At 53.1% G+C, this 20,956-nt stretch overlaps 1 protein-coding gene across 3 annotated transcripts; it reads left to right on the plus strand.

The window, feature by feature from the left end:
- Positions 1 to 1,770: 1,770 nt before the first annotated feature.
- RCC1 (regulator of chromosome condensation 1) lies at positions 1,771 to 16,037 on the plus strand. Of its 3 annotated transcripts, none has more exons than XM_073317663.1 (10): positions 1,771 to 1,831; positions 4,680 to 4,764; positions 6,339 to 6,526; positions 7,517 to 7,696; positions 7,868 to 7,964; positions 8,733 to 8,855; positions 9,667 to 9,822; positions 10,980 to 11,099; positions 12,227 to 12,379; positions 13,360 to 16,037. In XM_073317663.1, the coding sequence occupies exons 2-10, from the start codon at positions 4,692 to 4,694 to the stop codon at positions 13,533 to 13,535; spliced, it is 1,266 nt and encodes a 421-aa protein (XP_073173764.1). In that variant the 5' UTR covers positions 1,771 to 1,831; positions 4,680 to 4,691; the 3' UTR covers positions 13,536 to 16,037. The 3 variants fall into 3 exon arrangements, with proteins under 3 accessions (XP_073173764.1, XP_073173763.1, XP_073173765.1); XM_073317662.1 differs by lacking the exon at positions 1,771 to 1,831 and adding an exon at positions 2,039 to 2,110 and having other exon boundaries at positions 13,360 to 16,036; XM_073317664.1 differs by lacking the exons at positions 1,771 to 1,831; positions 7,517 to 7,696 and adding an exon at positions 2,039 to 2,110.
- The last annotated feature ends 4,919 nt before the right edge of the window (positions 16,038 to 20,956 follow it).

Below are 20,956 nucleotides of genomic sequence, written 5' to 3' on the forward strand. Positions count from 1 at the left end.
TATGACTAATATGACTTTGGGCTGTTCTATTGCTTACCAAAGGCCTCAAGGCATTTTACCAGAGTTAGTTAATCCTCACAACACTCCTGTGAGACTGGTGTGTAGTTCCCGTATTTTTGGAACTAGGGGGAAGTGAGACATAGAAATGACTTGCCAATGTCACAGTAATCAACGGGGGTAGGAATTTTGACTCAGGAACATGGGATTGGAAGGAATCTCCTGGGTCACTGAGTTCAGTCCTTGTCCTGTCATAATCCCTTTAATAACTTTATCAAGATCTATCTTAAAACTAGTTAGGCTGTTTGCTCCACTTCTATTAGAAGGCTGCTGCAGAACCTCACTCCTCTGATGGTTGGACATCTTAATTTCCAGCCTAAATGTATTCATGACCAGTTTAGACCAAGTGGTTTTCAACTCTGAGCACTAGGCATCAGTCCACTCCATACAAAAGCTGTCAGTGCAGGTCTACATTTTACAGCCTTAAGGGAACTCGCCCGGCAATTGCAATGCTTGCTGTGGGGAGTGTAAGGCTGTGCCACAAAAACTGGTGAACAGTTTACCCCAAACACTTGTGAAATAAATGCTTACACTAATTGTTTCACATCTTTCCTCTTCCCCATCCGGACAGGAAAATACTGTTATACAGGATTAGGAAAGAAATGGACTATGATAAGCCAAATTACTGTGATTTCCTCAAAGATGCCATTTTTATGCTGTAAGATCTCAGTGCAGGGATAGGGTTATAGTTTGTCTTGCGCCAGGATAGTAAAGGAGATGACTTTTTAATGTGAGTGACTGTCACAGCAAGATGTTACACAGGGCACCCATTATGCAAGGAAAGTTACATGTGTGACTTCCTGCGCTACTAAGGATAAGCGTGTGCTCTGCATAAGGTGTGGAGAGGGAAGGAAACGTGCTGTTCCCCTTGTGTCATCCGTAAGCAACAAATGAACAGGAACTTGTTCTAAAAGAAGCCACTGAGACAACCCTAAAGCCTACCGATCATAATTGCTGCTTGTAGCCAACCTAAAGCATAGATAGTCACAGGCATTGCAAACCTGTCGTGTGTAAACAATGCATTAGTATAGTAAGACACTCCATTCTTGCCTCAAAGGAAGCAGTCGGGTCTAGTGAACAAAACACTGAGTTAGGAAACAGGAATTGCCTCATGGATCTGCCATTAACAGCGGAGTTGGGACACCATCTAACCTCACCATAGCCAAATCTCCTCTCAGTAAACTGGGGCCAAGAGAAGGCAGTTTTGCGGACTAGTTCATATTTCTACAGCACTGTGAACGATAAAAATAATGTAAATGTTTCCAATTTAAAAAAAAAAAAAAGAGAGAGAGATGTCCCCTTTCAGTGTTTGGGTCCTGGGGACTGCGGCGTTGGGCTTGGGCAGATGGCATTGATTAGAAGTTACAGAATGGTAAACATCTGACAAGCAAAACAAGGGCGCAAAAATTGAATTCTTAAAGTATACGCCTTTGAATAATGTCAGTTCTTTGCAGTAGAGGTGTGGTTACTGGTTACATGCACAGTGAACCCTGTAAGCACTTGGGCATACGCTTCATGCCATGTGTGCGATGAGGCCCGTGGAGTTCAGTGGCTGGAGCCTAAAGTTAAGCGTGTGCGCAGAATTTGCGCGCTGCTGCAATTGCATCTGCACAAGGCAGCTCCCGCCGCTGGGGCGGACCTTCGGGTCTGTCTGCGGTTCTCCGTCTGCCGGTCCAGTTGCAGAACTGGGGCACACAGCGCCAGACCCTGCAAAGCCGCCTACGCCGAGGAGTCCCACTGACATTGCCTCCGACCCCCAACGCTGCAGCCGGGGGTGAGCGCGGGCAGGACCGGGCCCGTTGCACTTCGCACGGCCCCCCTGCCCTGGCCCCAATTCACCGCGACTTCTCCCCCTTCCGGGGGTTTCTAGCTCCCTCCCCGGGGCTTTTCCGCGCAGTGGCCAGCAGGGGTCGCCAGCACCATTTTCTGTCGCTCGCCCAGGAGGCCGGCAGGCAGGCGTTGGGGCTCTCCTCGCGCATGCTCCGGCTGCAGGGGGGTGGGGGGGCGCACAGAGGACCGAGCGGGCCAGCCGGGGTGGCGGAGCAGCAGGGAGGTGAGAGCCCCGGTGCCGCTTCCCGTCCTCCTCCCCCCCCCGTCCCGGGGTAGCCAGGGGGGAAGCGAGGCTCCGGGCTGGGGGGGATGCACCGATCCCCGCCCCCTGGGTCTCCGGCTCCCCCTCCCCGGTGGGGGGGCCGAGGCCTGGGCCGGCCCCACGTGGCCGCCGCGCGGCTGTGTCCGAAGGTTCCACGCGTGGAACGCCGAGTGTCAGCCCGCGCGCGCGCGCGCGCCCCCCGCCCCCGGCCGCGCTCCGAACGTTCCCCGGGAGCCGCTCGCGCAGCCCCCTCCCCCCGTCCTCCGGCGCGGCGTTGCGGCAGCGTGCGACAGGCAGGGCCCGGCCCAGCGCGGGAATTTCAAACCCCGGGGCAGCGGGGGGCAGCTCGCGCGCCTTGCGCCGCGCGCGGGGGGCTAGTGGGCGCCGACCTGTCCTGACTCCCTGCAGAGGGGAGCGTGCGGGGGAGGAGGAGGGGCCATCAGGCCCTTAATTCCTGGGGGGGAGTTTGCAGGTTGGGACGCGCGGGGGGGGGCGTGTAATTCTCTGGGTGGCGCTGTCAGGGCTGGATGCGGGGTGGTTGTTGTGGCCTCGTTGGTCCCAGGATATTAGCCAGACAAGGTGCGTGAGGTGCAGGAAAAGACACTGCCTCGCCCGCCTACTCCTAAGGGTGTCACCCAGCAATGACGCCGCATGTGGGCAAAGCTCGGGGGGGTTTGCACATTGCCTTGCGCTTTCTGGTTGCACCTTTGAAGCTTGGATTACTCGGGCATTTCTCCGTATCTCATCTGAACCTCTTTACTTTTGTGCAATTTTTTTTCAAATATTGGTCATTGTGGAGAAAGCATTATGGCCACGCTCCACCCCAGGTATAGCTGCATTTCAGCAGTGGGTGGCATGATTTTTGTGGTGCATGGAACTCGTATAGCCAGGTTAATAAAACTGAGAACAAATTTTACGTGGGAGATACCAAGTGAGCTAAAATTGAGCTGTATTGTATTGCAATGCCGGTGTCTTGGAGGATATCACTTTGCACATATAACCTTGTACTTGGGGGTCTCAAAACACTTTACAAACATGAAAGGGGATGCAGCATAAAATGATTATCTTACTGAAACCTTCTATTTTTCACCTGTATTTCTAATAACATCTTACTTTGTTAAAACCGAGAATACCGGAAAAACGGAATCTCCTTTTCACCCTTTATTCATTGTTTACATTCTACCTTTTGCTTAACTTGGGCAATGAAAACTGACTAACCACTTTCACTTGAATTTCTAGTCAGTTTCTTACTGCTGGCACAATACTGCAATCATAGAATCATAGAATATCAGGGTTGGAAGGGACCTCAGGAGGTCATCTAGTCCAATCCCCTGCTCAAAGCAGGACCAATCCCCAATTTTTGCCCCAAATGGCCCCCTCAAGGATTGAACTAATGTTTGAGGTGTCAGCTCTGCCTGGGCCTCTTTAAGCAAATATTTTTGTGAAAATTTGTAAAAATACAGTTTTGGAAAACTCGTCAAATGCACCCTAAATGTTGGGCCTAAAATCCTGAAGTGTCACTTTAAGCTTTTGTTAAGGTGTTAAAGTCCAGTGATTCCCTCTTACAGCCCTTGCTTGTGTGTGTCTTATCGCACTCAGGGCTTGTCAACCTTTTTTGGGCCAAGGCCCCCCCCAACATGCTACAAAAACGCCACAGCCCACCTGTGCCACAAGTGTTTTTCTGCATATCCAGTAGATTAAAAACCAGGACCGGTGTTAGGGCTTATCAAGCACGGCAGTTGCCTAGGGCCCCACGGCACAGGGGGTCCCACAAAGCTAAGTTGTTTAGGCTTTGGCTTCCTGCCCTGGGCCCCAGTGAATCTAATGCTGGTCCTGCTCTCTGGTTCATTTTGGCGGACCCTCAGAAACCTTCTCTTGGACCCCCAGGGGGCCCCGGACCTCTGGTTGAGAACCACTGATTGCACTCATTTTAGATAGGGTTGTAGGATCAGGCCATAAAATTATAACAAAAAATATGATTCTAGAAAGCAGAAGTAGACTCTTGAAGTAGCAGGCTGTTTGTTTCTTTAACATCTCTTCCTCCTCTTACGCTTTCAGATGTCAATATTTCACAAGTCACGGACTGTTGTAATGGGCTAATGGGTATTTTTAGGACTAAGGACTATTGTGTCTCTGACCTCTCCTGTAGCGAGGGACCGGAAAGCAGTGTTTCTGGGAAATAGAGCCATGAAACAGTTGGGGGCTTTGACTTTCTGGGAATTCACAATTGCATCCGAGATGGATTAGTGGGTAGAATGGAGAAAAGTAAATTAGATTCTAAAAATTCCAGGTGGTTTTAATGTAACGGTGGGATTTTCACAGTGGGCTAAGGTAATTAGACACCCAACTCCCACTTCACTTTCATCTCCCAGAGGCCTCTTGCAAAACTTCAGTGTCAGTGATTTAGCAGAGAGGACTGGGGAGAACTTGACAGTGTCCCTTTAAAAGCTTGTGCTTTGCAATTTTCTTGCTTTTCTCCCAGACTCTGGGTTAGTGCATGTCTTAACGTGGAGTGTTTTCAATTGTTTAGCTCTATAGCAATATGCCGGGAAAGCGTGCTGCAAAGAAGAGCCCGACACCAGAAGAAGGGTCTCCTGAGAGGAAGAAGATTAAAGGTAAAGTGGCTTTTTCAGGGTTTTGCACCTTCCTCTGAAACATTGAGGCTGGCTGGTTTGAGAGACAGGGTGCTGGACTAGATGGACCACAGGTCTGATCCAGTCTGACAATTCTTGGCCTTGTCTACAATGAGGATTTGCCCAGAATTTCAGCCATCGCTGTGTCCGCACTGGTTCGACCTCTAGTGTAGACAGTTTCAAGCCACAATATGCGGCAGTACAGTTTATCCCCGCGTGGAACCAGGATCACTGCTCCATGGATGTAGATTGTGGCTTTGTCTGTCTACACTAGAGTTTGAACAGATGCAGCTGTGTCATTTTGCTGGACACCAATGGCTGCAACTAGGGCAAATCCCATCGGGAACAAGGCCAAAGTGACTCTTCCTCTCCCGGTTCTGCAGTTTTTCTGGTTCTGATTGCTCCCTATCATTCAATGGGTGTTCGCTGCCGGTCAGCATCAGAAATGGCATCTTCCAGAAGCGTGCAGTACTGCAAATTGCCCTTTTCCCTGAGCTTGACTCCCTGCACACCTTGGGTTGTCTTCTGGTTTGTACTGTGCCTGTGGTTAACAACAGGGGAAGATGGCGAGGGTGCAGTTCGTGCTTTGCAATTCTACTTTACGCCGGGAGACTTTAATTTTTTTTTTTAAAGGTCCCATTTTCAATTCATGCTTGGGAGGTTTCTGTGGACGAAAAGGGTCTTCTGGCTGTGCCTTGGGAGGCTGTGATTAGAGGTTATGTTGCTTTCGAGTTGGTTAGTTCAGTTTGTGTGGAGGACACTGAGGACCTCCGAGAACGCTGGGTGATACTGCCCCAAAGCGACAGGTTTCTTTACTCTTCACTCCAACCACATGTGAACGGCTTTTATTTTTTTATTGCATTCAGGCATGCGATAGACTAAATTACAATCCACGCAAAGATAATTTCACTCCCCACGCAGCCTTTCTCTTCAAAGTCAAGTCTTCTCTGTCGACACCTCCTTCACACGCCAAGAAACGATACAGGCTTAACATTGCTAGGGCTTTTTTTTTTGACTCTTGCTTTAATAGTAGATGTAAGTCGGGGGGGGAGAGTTGTGTCAAAGTGTTGATGTAGGATAAGCTGTGGCTAGCCCGAAGAGGTTGAGAAACTCTGGACTAAATAACAAAGACGCCAAGCACTTCTAGAGCCCCTGCCCCCCAAGGATCTGCAAGCAGCTTGCTCTGAATCCTTCCACCATTCTTTGAGGAGGGGGAGTTGTATTCCCATTGTATGGATGGTGACTCTGAAGCAAGGCAGGGCGTGGGCTGACTTGCCCAAGGTCTTTCGGTGAGTCAGATGCAGGAGAACCCCAGGAGTCCAGACATGCTGCTGCTTAAATACGAACCCTCCCGTGGGGTTCGTGCGAGGGACTGTCGGTCTCATGAGCTCAGCGCAGGTTGCAATGGGAAGGCCAGCACAATAGCTAGCTGTTGCTGAGCCAGCCCCTTGTTCTGGGAGCTTTGGGAAGGACGTCTTGACTGCCGTGATATTGCATGAGCGTGAATCTGGCCTCTCGCTTATCAAGTGTTTTCCCCTCTGTCTCCTGTGCTCCAGTCTGCCATTCATCACACCGGACAGAACCTGGCCTGGTGCTGACACTGGGACAGGGGGACGTCGGGCAGCTGGGCCTGGGAGAGGATGTGATGGAAAGGAAGAGGCCAGCCCTGGTGCAGCTGCCCGAGAAGATCGTCCAGGCAGAAGCAGGGGGGATGCACACCGTCTGCCTTAGCGAGACGGGCAAAGTGAGTCTGCGGCACCTTTATCCGAGTCTGATCGTGGGAAAGGAGTGAGGACATGAAATCGAATGGGGGGAGGGGACGCTCATTTGGGTGACTCGTTGAGCAGATTGACTGAGATGTTGGACTGAAAGCGCAGTCTTAATTACTGTTCTTGTGCAATGGGTCAAAACCCTTTGGAACCTCCCCCTCAAACAGGTTCCTTGCTCCAGAGTCTCTCTGATTACAGTGCCATCACGTTACTGTGATCTCACTCTGCAGCCTTCTGACCTTCCATAGCTTCTGGTCAGAGCCTGGACTCTTAGAGTGTTGGGAGGGGGCTGTCCTGGGGTCCCTCGCTCTGAGCAGCAGATTGTGGCGTGCAGCGAGGGAGCTGTGAGTTGGTAAAATTCCTGGCTTTGAAATGAACCGTGCAGGGGGAACCTGCTGCTGTACGACTCCAGCTGTTAACGCTGTACTGCATCTGGCCTGGTGGTAAGCAGCGCCATGGGACGGCTCTGTGATCATAGAATATCAGGGTTGGAAGGGACTTCAGGAGGTCATCTAGTCCTCGGGTTCAGAGAGCATCAAGAGAGAATTGTCTCTGTGTTCCCCAGGCAGATCCTCTTGTTTGAGATCTTGGAAACCACATGGTCTTTCTGCCCAGCAGGGACATTAAAGTTCTCCTAATACCTTCCAGGAGAGGGGGCGCTTGCCCCGAGTCCTTGCCCAGGGTTCCCCCTTCCTCACCAGTACGCCGCGGCGTGTCGACTTCCTCCCGCCAGCGGTGACTGTTTCCTTGACCTTGTAAGCCTCTAACTTTTAAAGTGCTTGGAGATGAAAGGGGCGACCTCCCTCACCCTCCAACTGCGGCTTCTGAGGCTAACGCATCCCCCTCGGCTGGGAGCTGATGGCTGAGCTCCCTGCCAGCTGCTCTACGCGTGTGGGTTCTCCTGCACTGGCTTTGTCCTCCTTGCTCCGGGCCCCCGTCCCACCGTGAGATGTTTCCGTTTCCAGATCTACTCCTTTGGCTGCAACGATGAAGGTGCCCTGGGACGCGACACCTCCGAGGAGGGCTCAGAGACCACCCCGGGGCTGGTGGGGCTGCAGGAGAAGGTGGTGCAGGTGTCTGCCGGCGATAGTCACACAGCAGCGCTGACGGAGGACGGCAGGGTCTTCCTCTGGGGCTCTTTCCGGGTATGCTGTAACTGGGAATGGGTCCTGCTTCGAGCAGGGGGTGGGACTAGATGACCTTCAGGGGTCCCTTCCAAGCCTGAGATTCTAGGATTCTATGTGAGCTGTGCTGGCTCGGGGAGCTCTGCTGCGTCTTCCCGGGCTCTGCCACTAAACGTCTCTCTCTCCGTCCAGGATAACAATGGAGTCATCGGTTTGCTGGAGCCCATGAAGAAGAGTGCCCTTCCAGTACCGCTGCAGCTAGATGTGCCTGTCCTTAAAATAGTCTCAGGTGAGCGAGGGCTCGGTGCGCAGGTGACTCAGGCTGACGGACAAGCCGCTAACCCTGCTCCAGCAGCCCTGACAAAATCAGGCCCAGAATAAACCGGGTTCGTTGATCTTTTTCTACCAGCTGCAGAAGGCTGTTCCCTCCCCTCCGCCAGCCCAGTGCACGCCTCCTGTCTTACCCCTGACTGGCCATTAATAATAATTGGTTCTCGGTGCAGCCTCTCTGCAAGTACTTTGCAAATGTGAACTAACGAATCCTTGCGGAGTAGGAGTATTGTCCCTCTCGTGGGTGGGGAAACTGAGGCAGGGCAGGTAAGGGACTTTTCCACGGTGTAGATGGGGAGTCATCAGTGACTCTAGTCATAATGTTTCCGGTGCCACCGTTTTGGGGGTGGTTAGGACTCAGCTGATGTCCATGTGTGGGTTGGGGTCAGATGGGAGAGGTGGCTTGGTGCTCGTGGTTGGTAAGGGAGCAAATAACACAGGGAGTTAGCATTAGATGCCAATAGAAACTGTCCTCTTGCTGGTCCAGGGTTAGTGCAGGGCATAAAACTCCAGGGCCTCTTACCGAGTTCATACTTGGTACGCTTTAACGTGGGACTTCAACGCTCAACGCTTTAGCATGGGACTTGACGTGCGAGGCTTGTTCTCCGGCAATCTTCCAGTGTTACCCAGCCGTGCTGCTGGCCACGGGGAGGGGTACCAGGGGCGGGCACGCAGCACGGGGATCGGCGTCCCAAGGCTGGTGCTAGCCCTCTCTCTGTCCCCGCAGGGAACGATCACTTAGTGCTGCTGACCGTGGACGGGGACCTGTACACGTGTGGTTGTGGCGAGCAGGGCCAGCTGGGAAGGGTGCCGGAGCTCTTTGCCAACCGGGGAGGAAGGAAAGGCTTACGTGAGTTGCTCTTCATGCCGCGAGGGGGATACGCGCTGGTGGGGCCCCTTGAGCCAGTACCTGCTAGGACACTATGGGCTAGGGGGGTTATAGACACTGATGTCCTCCCCGAGCCAGGCTGGGACGTGGGCTCGCTGAGTAGGGAGGTGCAGAAGCTGGCTGGACTGCAGTCTCCAGGGTGCCAAGCTGGCTGCTTTTGCCGGAGCTAAGCTCCCTGGCACGTGCTGTTGGTGATGATCCCTCCTGCCTTGGGAGCTACACCTCCCCATGTAACAGGTGGGCACGCTCGGCCCCGAGCTGGGGAGATGAGCTGGTTCGATGGCAGCCCTGTCCTGCTGGGGGCTGGCTGAGTGACTCTTTGGTGGCAATGAAACAGGATAGATCAGAGGCAGGGGGGTGGGTTTGCAGCGCTGCCGGAGGGCAGGACACATGGGCAAGTCTCTCTTATACCAGCTGACTCCTCTGTCAGCGAGGAGAGGGTATTGGGCAGCCCCGTGCTGGCTCCGCGGGGGCTACCAAGTTTCTTTTTAGACAAGCGGCTTGAGTTGTTCAGTCTCCAGATCCCTGGTGTGGGGCAAGGGAGGGCTGGGTGCTGACGGATGAGCCTGTGAAGGGATTTCCACCCCACAGAGCGCCAGGAGACTAAGGCCCCAAGAGGGGGCACTGTCCAGCTTGGAGTGACACTGTGCTTGACTGACTGAAGCACTTGAAAGGCCAGCCAGGCTTGTCGTCCCCCCCCAGATGTGTCTGTGGGGAGGGCACCTGTCCCTGGCTCTCCTCGCTGCAGCCTGCTCTCTCGTCTCCCATGTAGAACGACTCCTCGTGCCTCAGCGTGTCCCTCTCAAGGGGAGAAGTGGCAAGGGCCGGGTGCGCTTCCAGGACGCCTTCTGCGGGGCATACTTCACCTTCGCCGTCACCCAGGAGGGCCACGTTTACGGCTTCGGCCTCTCGAACTACCACCAGCTGGGTGAGGTGTTGTCTGTGTTCCGCGCTAGGCGCTGTATGTGTGCACAGTGAGAGAATCTCCAGGTAGACGCCTGGGCGGAGGGGAGAAAGGGAGTGGTGTCTCACCGAGGGGAAAGTGGGGTGCAGAGAGATGAAGTGACTTGCCCAAGGTCACGCATGGGGAGTGTGTAGCAGAGCTGGGGAAAGAATCCAGGCCTCCTGAGCCCCATCCAACGCCTTGACCACGGACCAGCCTTCCTTTCTGTCCCTGCTGTTCAAGCATTGAGTCGAGCGTAATTGGTTAATGAAGGAAAACACCAAACTATCTAGCTGGGCCCCAGCAAGCCGGGCGCGCCCACTGTTCTGGCTTTGTGTAACGCTTTCCAAAGTGTCCGGGTGTGGCCAGGCTGCTGGGATCTTTAATAGCTCCCCTGTGGGCTGTATCCCTGCGCCTGACCGCAGAGGGGCCAGGTGGTCTTTCTCGCCTCAGAGGGACCTGTCCATTGAGAAAGTGCTGAATTTTCGGGCTGTCCCACAGCTCCCATTGAATTCAATGCGAGAAGGTGTTCGAGGCCGGGCCCTCCCACAGAGTTGGTAGGTCCTGTGCCCTGCTAAATGCTCTGTCCCATCCGTGTGTGGTCGGTCCCGGTGGCAGAAGAAAGGTGCCATTAAAGCAAGGGGCCTGCTTGCATCCTGCTCACTGACATGGTAGGAAGCCGGGCACAGTTGGGATAGATGAGAAGGCTCCTTCCGGCGCTGCTAACTCCACACGTGGCCTGTTCCCATATCTGGGCACCGATGCTCTCAGCTCCTCGGACCTCCAGGAGCACGTATTTGGAAGCAATGCAGGTGACTCTCTCTGGGCATTTCTTACTGTACCAGGCTCTTGTCAAGCACCCCCTTCCTCCCAGGTGTACCCTAAAAGCCCACTGGTTTTAGCAGAGGTTTTGCATGGCACAAAGTCTGTGCATTTAATAACGGCTGCAGGATACAGAACAGGTGGGACATTCTTGGATTGTCTCCTGATGGTCCCCGTCCAGGCTAAGCACCGTGGATTAAGTCTCGTGGTGTAGTGCGTCCGTTCTCCTGCAGCAGGCTTGGGGGTGACCTGCCGGCTGCGGGCGGGGCGTCTGCTCACCTGTCTCTGACTTCCTTGGCTTTCGTTGTCCCCCCTTGCAGGGACGCAGGACACCGAGCCCTGCTTTGCTCCCCAGAATCTGACATCCTTCAAGAACTCCACCAAGTCCTGGGTGGGGTTTTCGGGTGGCCAGCACCACACGGTGTGCATGGACTCGGAAGGTGAGTGGGGCAGCTGCTTGTGAACCAAAGGGGGGCGGGGGTCCGCAGTTCTTTGGTTTTGGGCCGCTGTCTCCCAGCGCCAGGGCACTGGGATTGGGGTGACGGTTGAGCCTAAGATCCTTGGCATTCATGAGGTCATGGGCAGCTCTCTGTGCTGAGCTGGTACGTGGGTTGTGGCTGCCGCTGGGATGTTCAGCATAGTCCATGGTGAAGGGGACTTTTCGGTCTCTTTCCTAGCAAGGTTGTGGGAATCACACCTGGCTTTTCTGTCACACTTTTCACCCGTAGCTCTCAAGTGCTTTACAAAGGAGGTCAGTGTCCTTATCCCGATTTTACAGGTGGGGAAACTGAGGGATGGAGGGGGTTGCGGGACTTGCCCAGGTCACCAGGAATAGAGCCCAGGTCTCCAGAGTGCCGGTTCAGTGCACTATCCACTAGACCACGCTACCTCTCTGGTAAATGAGAGGACACCATGCTGCAGTCCCAACGTTGATTGCATTACATACAGAATCACAAAAGGCTCATGGATGCTGCTAATAACCAGAAATAAGTAACTGCTCCTAGTGCAGGAGGGCCTTGGCTTGGCTGGATCTGTGTGTCAGAGAGCAAGAAGCTTGATGGGGGGCTTGTGAGGCCCATACAGACACACAGACCCTTCCCCCCCCCCAAAGTGCTTCATGCCCTTGTCCTTCCCCAAAAGACCAGGTTCAGCGCAAGCAAAGACTGAAGTCCTCCTGCTAACTCTGGTTGCACATGTCCCGAGAATGCAGCTCGTCTCTCCCTAGCAGGCAGTGGGGGTGGGACGGGGCTGAGCAAATACGGGAATCAGGAGCAACTTCTTGGCTTTGGACCCTGGCATCTAAGCGAGTGTCGGTCTCCATCTTGTGTCCTCTCACCATGGCTCAGTTTGCATGCTGCTGGCCTGGAGCGGTCTGCAGGCTGCTGGGTTCCACACAGGGCAATTCGGGGAAGGAATAATGCCTGAGATTAGCCAGATCTGACTGGCAGGGGGCCGGACGTATGTGGGGTGACTGAGGTAGGTACCCGAGTGATGTAAATTCTATGCATCCGGGGTGGTCTTGGCTCCTGAGGAGTAATGTGTCTTTTGCATTTCCTACCTGTGCCAGGGAAAGCCTACAGCCTGGGCAGGGCAGAGTACGGCCGGTTAGGGCTTGGAGAAGGGGCAGAAGAGAAGAGCATGCCCACCCTCATCCCGGAGCTGCCAAGCGTCTCCTCCATTGCCTGCGGGGCGTCTGTTGGCTATGCTGTTACCCAGGAAGGTAAGTGGAGGGGGTGAGGGGGTGGCTCTGTGGGTAACACGCGACTATGGAGCCTAGTCAGTTAGCGCCTCCGTTTTGGTGCCAGGAATGCAGCTAATACCTGTCCCTTCCTGGCTGGCAAGCAGCGATGGGCTGTGACAGCCCCGCAGGCTAAAATCCTCAAGCCAGGGAAGCTATGGGCTTTCCCACCCGCCCGCTGGGCCTGAGGCTTGATCCACAGACCCCCGGGAGAAGGGTGGGGGTGAGGGGAGGAGACCCACGCAATCCTGACCCATCGTGCTGAGGGTGGACAAGGCAGATCTTTGCAGGATAGACACCAGTATATGGGGAGCCGAGACTGAGACAGTCGAATTGCTACATACCCCCAGCTCCCCAGCCGTCAGCCAACAAGGTTAATAACAACCCTGCCTGGCCTGGATTAGAACCACCGACCTAGAGGGGAAAGACTCCATATACTGTTACTAATCCAGTCCCCCTGCAGAACAGCCCCTGGTGGTGGGTGGTGGGCACCCTGGCACTGCATGCCGTTTGCACGCAGTTCGAGCTGGGCAAACGCTGCAAAAATATCTTTCTGTGAAGGCGCTGTTTATAAAGGGTCAATGGGGAAACTGGACATGCGCACTGGGTGTTAGAAGTGGCTCCAAGCCGCCTATTGGATCCCCCCAGCAATTGATTAACCACATATGAAACCACCTCTGGTTCACTTTGTTACCCTTTATGAATGGAGCCTTCATGTGAAGAAAAGCCAGTATTAATCTGGAGTCTCGGCCTCGCCGTTCCCTGGAGCATCCGCAGGGCTGAGTCCTGGCAACACGAGTACTCACAGGAAGCTAACACTCTGCCCGCGCCCAAGTGCTGGGTTCGAAAGCCACTTCCCCTCCTCGCCCCAGGATCCCGCTCGGATCTGTCCGTGTTCCGGGCACGCAGCACGGTCTCCAGCGTTGGGTGGGCAATCAGCGTCTGTCCCTGTCTGTCTTCAGGGCGAGCGTTTGCTTGGGGCATGGGCACCAACTACCAGCTGGGCACAGGGGAAGAGGAGGACGTCTGGAGCCCCGTGGAGATGACTGGCAAGCAGCTGGAGAATCGCATCGTCCTGTCTGTGTCCAGTGGGGGGCAGCACACCGTCTTGCTGGCCAGAGAAAAGGAGCAGAGTTGATGACGCAGCATTGTGCAGCAGTAACGCTGGGGACCCCCCCCTCCCCCCCCGAGTGGCTCAGGGGTGGGGTTTGGGAGACTGGCCTCTGGTAGTTTCCTGAGACCTTCTGATTTGTCTGCAGAGTTGTGGGGGGAAGCCCCCCAGCTGACACCAGCTGCCTCTTACTCTAATCCTAGGGGCAGAGTCTGCATGGCTGGAGTGTGGCTTTTCAGAGACACCTTTCCCCTCTGGAAGCGTGCGGCTTTGCTGGTGTATTCAGGGCTCACTTCCTCCTCCTCCTCTTCCTCCCCGCTTGGTCACCCCGAAGCTGATTTACCAGTGTGATGGCAAAGTGGGTTCCCCACCATTTTAAACAATTCCGGGCCCAGCCACGCTGGCATTCCCCTTTATATGCAACAGGACTTGGGTGTCTCAAACTTTTTAAGGCCACAGCACCCGAAAGCCAAATCCCCCAGTCCCTGTCTTCCCCATCTCCCATTTCCTTAGTGCTCTCCCGTGGGCCTCGTGTGATTTGAGTCACTTTTATGTATCTGTTGGCCGAGTCTCTTTTTACTGTAGATATCCGAGGCCGGCCATCCGTCCCCCAGCTCCTTCCCTCTGCTTGCGTGATTTGCTAGCCGGTGTGATCACAGCGGACGTGCCTCTCAGAGCAGCGTAAGGTCCGGAGGCAGAGGATCTAACCTGGGGAGGGGTGTAGGGCAGATAGGTGGGAGGAAGTGTTCTGGTCTCTCCTGGGGGGTTTTCTAATGTCACCTGAACTGTGACTCCGGCCCAACTCCTCAACCGGGACTCTCTGAAGTCAGTCTCTGAGATCCTTGTTTAAGTTCTTAAGTAGCTGGCCTCGGTTTCAGCTGCAAAATGCTGAGCGATCTGGAGTTCCCTTGGAAGTTGGGAGCGCTCAAGACCTTTGCAAATCAGACCACTTTCGAAGAGCAACCCCGGACAGTTGCATTTGAATACATTGTCTTAGACTAAACCCTGCAGGTGGGTGAAGTTTTGAGCAAATCATTTGTCTAGTCAAATCGTTCCATTTCCCTAGCGGATGCAGACGAGAGCCAGGAAGAGGCATGGTTTCACATCACTGAACTCCCTCTTGTGTCCACCTGCTTTTAGAATTGCAACAGCCGGTCTTCACTCCCTGTATCCGTCGGCTTTGGAGACTTTCAGCAAGAGAACGGTTTTGTTGTTGGCTTTTTGTTTGTACTCTTTTGTGCCCTCCCCTCCCCCCAGTTAGGGTTTTAATTTGCTACATAGGCCTTGAAGAGGAGGAAGAGAAACCAATTCCAACTATGCATTAGATCACTCAAAGTAACTAGCCTGATTTAGTACCTTGGATGATTGTGTGTGTCTAATTAGCCAGGCCATCTACCCCTCTCCCACTCTGTCTTCTGCAGCTGCATTCCAAACACCTTGAATAAGAACCGCGGTTCTGCAAAGAACTGTTTTATATGTTAAGTTATAGCAATATCAGGGAGGGAACAGGGAAACTGTACAATGGCTCATATAATAATTTTGGGTTTTTTTTGTTTTTTTTTAAGAAAAAAAGAATTTAAAAATATTTTGCAGGGTGAGTGGGGAAGAGAGGCAGGAAACTGTAAACTTTTAATATTGGAATAAATCGAGTTTTGATAACCCCTAGTGTGGCTCATCGCTGAAGAGGAGAGATGTCTTGGTTTAATTTGGAATGTTTTTCTGTGTCTCTTGGGCCCTGTGAAACGCTGGGAGACTAACCCAGAGCAGTTGGCTTTGTTTTACTACCCTGGGCAGCTGCTTTTCAAATATGAATTTTTAAATTGTAGCACAGAATAATACATCTAACAATATTTTCTCTTCTTTGGGTATCTTTAGGGTGCCCATCATGGCGCTGTCTGGGTACCAGGGCTCTTCTAACTCTCCCGTGCAATCTGTGTTCATGCAGCTAAGAACCAGGCTTGGTTCCAGTTCCTTCAGCCACAAACCGAGCCTTCTGCAGCGCCTTTCCTAGCTGGTCTGAACGAAATGTTCCCATTCAAACTTGCCCCTGGGTTGAGAAGCAGTGTGCCCTAGAGGTGAGGGCAGGGCTTGGGAGTCAGGACTCCTGGCGTGGCAGAAAGGCAGGCGTGGGCCCTGTGTGTTTTGAGGTTGGTTGTGTATTGCAGGAATGCCTAGGAGCCTCAGTGATGGATCGGGACTTCATTGCGCTCGGCGCTGTACAGACCCAGAACAAAGATGGTCCCTCCCTCAGAGTTTGCGGTCTGGGTCTGACGGTGTTAGCACCTAATTGGATAATGCTCGCTGCCCTGCGCTTTAACCCAATAGATGCCACTTCCTCCCCAACCCACGAGCTTCTCCAGCGCCCGTGTGCTCGTGAGAGAAGACACCCAATCCCGCCTTGACAGGTGCTTCGCTTTCAGTCTGACCTACGGCTGCTTCTAACGCTGGTGCCCCCGCCCATCAATGGGCTTAAGAAATGCACTTCTCGCTGCAGGGCAGGTGGGAAGCTGGGGAGTCATTTATTTTTAAACAGGTGTCAGAAAAATACCTAGCCACTTATAGGGGTGAACCCTGCCCTTCTTCCCCCTTGGCCGTAGTGTCTTTCTGCTTTCACGTGATGGATTAATGATGCTTCCTAAAGCTGCCGGGGTGCCTGGTCTCTGTACACATTTCTGGTGCTGCTTCTCGGAAAGGTTGAACTCGTTGCTGGTGGAAGGAAAAACATATTTTTATTCCCCCCTGCGCCCCCAGTTGCTCAACCCCAGCTCTGAACTGGCTGCTTCAAGGGAGAGTCTGCCCAGTGCAGTGTGGGGAAAGCAATGAGTTCCTCATGAACCGGAGAGACTAGAGTGCCTGGTGTCGCAAGCCAGCTCCGCCGCGGCCCCCAGGATGAGCTGCCTGCCAGGCGTGTGGCTGCTGGGCTGGGGTGTCAGTGATCTCTGCTCCCCGTCCGGTGCAGCGGGGGAATTGGCAGCACTGGGGCAGGCAAAGCTGGGGGCTGTTGGCTACAGCACGAACCTTCCCAGCAAGCCCCGGTCACTAAAAAAGCAGATCTAGCCTAAGCTGCCATTATGTCCCTGAATTACTGTTCTGTAAGCTCCAGTCGGCCTCCTTCAGTCACCCCCACCCCAAACTTCTTGGCTAGCTCCCCCTGGCCCCTCCAGATCCACTTCATCCCCCTTGTTTTTAAAAACCTCCTGAAACTTGCACCAGCCCGTCCGCTTGGCCACATCCCTCTCTGATCACCAAGCGTGAGCCTCCTTTCTCTGCTAGATCATAGAATCTCAGGGTTGGAAGGGACCTCAGGAGGTCATCTTCTCCAACCCCCTCCTCAAAGCAGGACCGATCCCCAACTAAATCATCCCAACCAGGGCTTTGTCAAGCCTGACCTTAAAAACTTCTAAGGAAGGAGATTCTACCACCTCCCTAGGTAACGTATTCCAGTGTTTCACCACCCTCCTAGTGAAAAAGTTTTTCCTAATATCCAACCTAACCCTCCCCCACTGCAACTTGACACCATTACTCCTTCTTCTGTCATCTGGTACCACTGAGAACAGTCTAGAGCCATCCTTTTGGAACCCCCTTTCAGGTCGTTGAAAGCAGCTATCAAATCCCCCCTCATTCTTCTCTTCCGCAGACTAAACAATCCCATTTCCCTCAGCCTCTCCTCATAAGTCATGTGTTCCAATCCCCTAACCATTTTTGTGGTTTTCCAATTTTTCCACATCCTTCTTGTAGTGTGGGGCCCAAAACTGGACACAGTACTCCAGATGAGGCCTCACCAATGTCGAATAGAGGGGAACAATCACATCCCTCGATCTGCTGGCAATGTCCCTATTTATACATCCCAAAATGCCATTGGCCTTCTTGTCAACAGTGTGCCCTTGTTGCCTCATATCCAGCTTCTTGTCCACTGTAACCCCTAGGTCCTTCTCTGCAGAACTGCTGCCGAGCCATTCGGTCCCTAGTCTGTAGCAGTGCATGCGATTCTTCTGTGTCCTTGTTGAACCTCATCAGATTTCTTTTGGCCCAATCCTCCAATTTGTCTAGGTCCCTCTGTATCCTATCCCTACCCTCCAGCGTATCTACCTCTCCTCCCAGTTTAGTGTCATTTGCAAACTTGCTGAGGGTGCAATCCACACCATCCTCCAGATCATTAATGAAGATATTGAACAAAACTGGCCCCAGGACTGACCCTTGGGGCACTCCGCTTGATATCGGCTGCCAACTAGACATGGAGCCATTGATCACTACCCGTTGAGCCCGACAATCTAGCCAGCTTTCTACCCACCTTATCGTCCATTCATCCATCCCATACTTCTTTAACTTACTGGCAAGAATACTGTGGGAGACCATGTCAAAAGCTTTGCTAAAGTCAAGGAACAACACGTCCACTGCTTTCCCTTCATCCACAGAGCCAGTTATCTCGTCATAGAAGGCAATTAGATTAGTCAGGCATGACTTGCCCTTGGTGAATCCATGCTGACTGTTCCCGATCACTTTCCTCTCCTCTAAGTGCTTCAGAATTGATTCCTTGAGGACCTGCTCCATGATTTTTCCAGGGACTGAGGTGAGGCTGACTGGCCTGTAGTTCCCAGGATCCTCCTCCTTCCCTTTTTTAAAGATGGGCACTACATTAGCCTTTTTCCAGTCATCTGGGACTTCCCCCGATCGCCACGAGTTTTCAAAGATAATGGCCAATGGCTCTGCAATCACAGCCGCCAACTCCTTTAGCACTCTCGGATGCAACGCATCCGGCCCCATGGACTTGTGCTCGTCCAGCTTTTCTAAATAGTCCCGAACCACTTCTTTCTCCACAGAGGGCTGGTCACCTCCTCCCCATGCTGTGCTGCCCAGTGCAGTAATCTGGGAGCTGACCTTCTTCGTGAAGACAGAGGCAAAAAAAGCATTGAGTACATTAGCTTTTTCCACATCCTCTGTCACTAGGTTGCCTCCCTCATTCAGTAAGGGGCCCACACTTTCCTTGACTTTCTTCTTGTTGCTAACATACCTGAAGAAACCCTTCTTGTTACTCTTAACATCTGTTGCTAGCTGCATCTCCAGGTGTGATTTGGCCTTCCTGATTTCACTCCTGCATGCCCGAACAATATTTTTATACTCTTCCCTGGTGCAAGAGCCTTCCCCTCCGCAGCTCTGCCGTCTGTGATAGCCTTCCTATGCCTCCAGCCCTTGCTGTCTCTGCAGAGCTGTCTGCTGTCGCCAGGCTCGCCTTTGTTTCAAACCATCAGCGCTAGAAGCTTAATTCCACTGGAGCACAGATCAATGGGACAGGGGGTGCATTCCCTAGCTGAGGAATTGTGGATTACACGGGGCCTTGTCTGCGTTAGGCTGTGGATCTGACTGGTTGCTAAGGCCGAGGCCCTGTTAGCTCCTTTCCATTCTCCAGCCCTCATCTCTGCTTCCAAAATAGGGGTAGCTTTGAAAAGCATGGCAGGAAAGCCTAGAGCTTTGACCAAAAGGCTGAGGGGGGTGAGCCTCCCGGATCCTATTCCTGGCCCAGGTTCATAGAATATCAGGGTTGGAAGGGACCTCAGGAGGTCATCTAGTCCAACCCCCTGCTCAAAAGCAGGACCCATCCCCAATTAAATCATCCCAGCCAGGGCTTTGTCAAGCCTGACCTTAAAAACTTCTACGGAAGGAGATTCTACCACCTCCCTAGGCAATACATTCCAGTGTTTCACCACCCTCCTAGTGAAAAAGTTTTTCCTAATATCCAACCTAAACCTCCCCCAGTGCAACTTGAGACCATTACTCCTTGTCCTGTCCTCTTCCACCACTGAGAATAGTCTAGAACCATCCTCTCTGGAACTACCTCTCAGGTAGTTGAAAGCAGCTATCAAATCCCCCCTCATTCTTCTCTTCTGCAGACTAAACAATCCCAGTTCCCTCAGCCTCTCCTCATAACTCATGTGTTCCAGACCCCTAATCATTTTTGTTGCCCTTCGCTGGACTCTCCAATTTATCCACATCCTCCTTGTAGTGTGGGGCCCAAAACTGGACACAGTACTCCAGATGAGGCCTCACCAATGTCGAATAGAGGGGGACGATCACGTCCCTTGATCTGCTCGCTATGCCCCTACTTATACATCCCAAAATGCCATTGGCCTTCTTGGCAACAAGGGCACACTGCTGACACATATCCAGCTTCTCGTCCACTGTCACCCCTAGGTCCTTTTCCGCAGAACTGCTGCCGAGCCATTCGGTCCCTAGTCTATAGCGGTGCATTGGATTCTTCCATCCTAAGTGCAGGACCCTGCACTCATCCTTATTGAACCTCATCAGATTTCTTTTGGCCCAATCCTCCAATTTGTGTAGGTCCCTCTGTATCCTATCCCTGCCCTCCAGCGTATCTACCACTCCTCCCAGTTTAGTATCATCCGTAAATTTGGTTGCGTGGCTTTGGCTTGTCTGTTTAACCTGTGCGTAAGTGGGGCTAGCGCTGACCTCCCAGGGGCGGCTGGAGGTTAGAAGGTTCACCAAAGGCTTCGGTCTGCCTGGATGGAGTTAGTGGTGAAGGATCAAGCCACTCCGCCCCCGGGGTTACTGGGAACTGCGGTTCCCTCTTGACCAGTGAATGTGTGAGGCACTTTCATGCCCTTAAGCTAGTCTGAGCCCCTGCTCCAGGGCTCCTCTGTTCGCTTCATGGAGTCCAAGGCCAGAAGGGACCACGGTGATCGGCAGTTACCTGCCCTCTTCATCATTCACCGCTCCCCCCACTGGCCTGTCAACTGCAGACTGTATCAGTGATGATTTTAATTTCTCTTCCAGGTCATTGATAAAGATGGTAAATAGCCGTAGGGCCAAGACCTGATCCCGGTGGGACCCCACAGGAAACAAACCCGCTGGAAGACAATTCCCCGGTTCCAGTTCCATTTTGAGGCCTATCATTTAGCCAGTTTTAAACCAGTTAATGCCTGCCACGTTAATGTATTGTTCTAGTTTTTTAATGAAAATGGCGTCTCTTCCGTGGCAGCCTGGCGAGGCTGGACTTGTCTCTTCATGCTGGGCTAGGCGCTTTCCAAGGAGGGCGGGTCCCCAGGCTGAGGGAGCTGTGGGGCTAATCTCCCCGTGGCTGAAGGCCAAGCTGTGCGGCTGATGTGATTTGCTTCAGCTTGCGCGGTGCTGGCAGAGGGGCGACTAGGGGCCAGGTGCTGGGGAAGCCATTTACATGGGTCTGAACAATGTGAGATTGGTTCGCCCTGCAAAACACAGGTGGCTGGGGAGCCCAGCTGCAATTCTAAGTGCCTGTCATCAGTGGATCTCAAAGCACTAAAGGAGTGGCAGAGCCCCACTTCTCATGTTGCACAAGGGGGAACACGCTCTTAGAGTGATTGGGTTTGATGGAGCAATCTTGCCACAGGCAAGACCGTGGCGGAGAACCCCAACCACGGGGGTCAGGGCCTGCCATTGGCCCCTCTGTAAAGGCA

Source organism: Lepidochelys kempii, chromosome 19 (assembly GCF_965140265.1).
Source record: "Lepidochelys kempii isolate rLepKem1 chromosome 19, rLepKem1.hap2, whole genome shotgun sequence".
Taxonomy (NCBI): Eukaryota; Metazoa; Chordata; order Testudines; family Cheloniidae; genus Lepidochelys; species Lepidochelys kempii.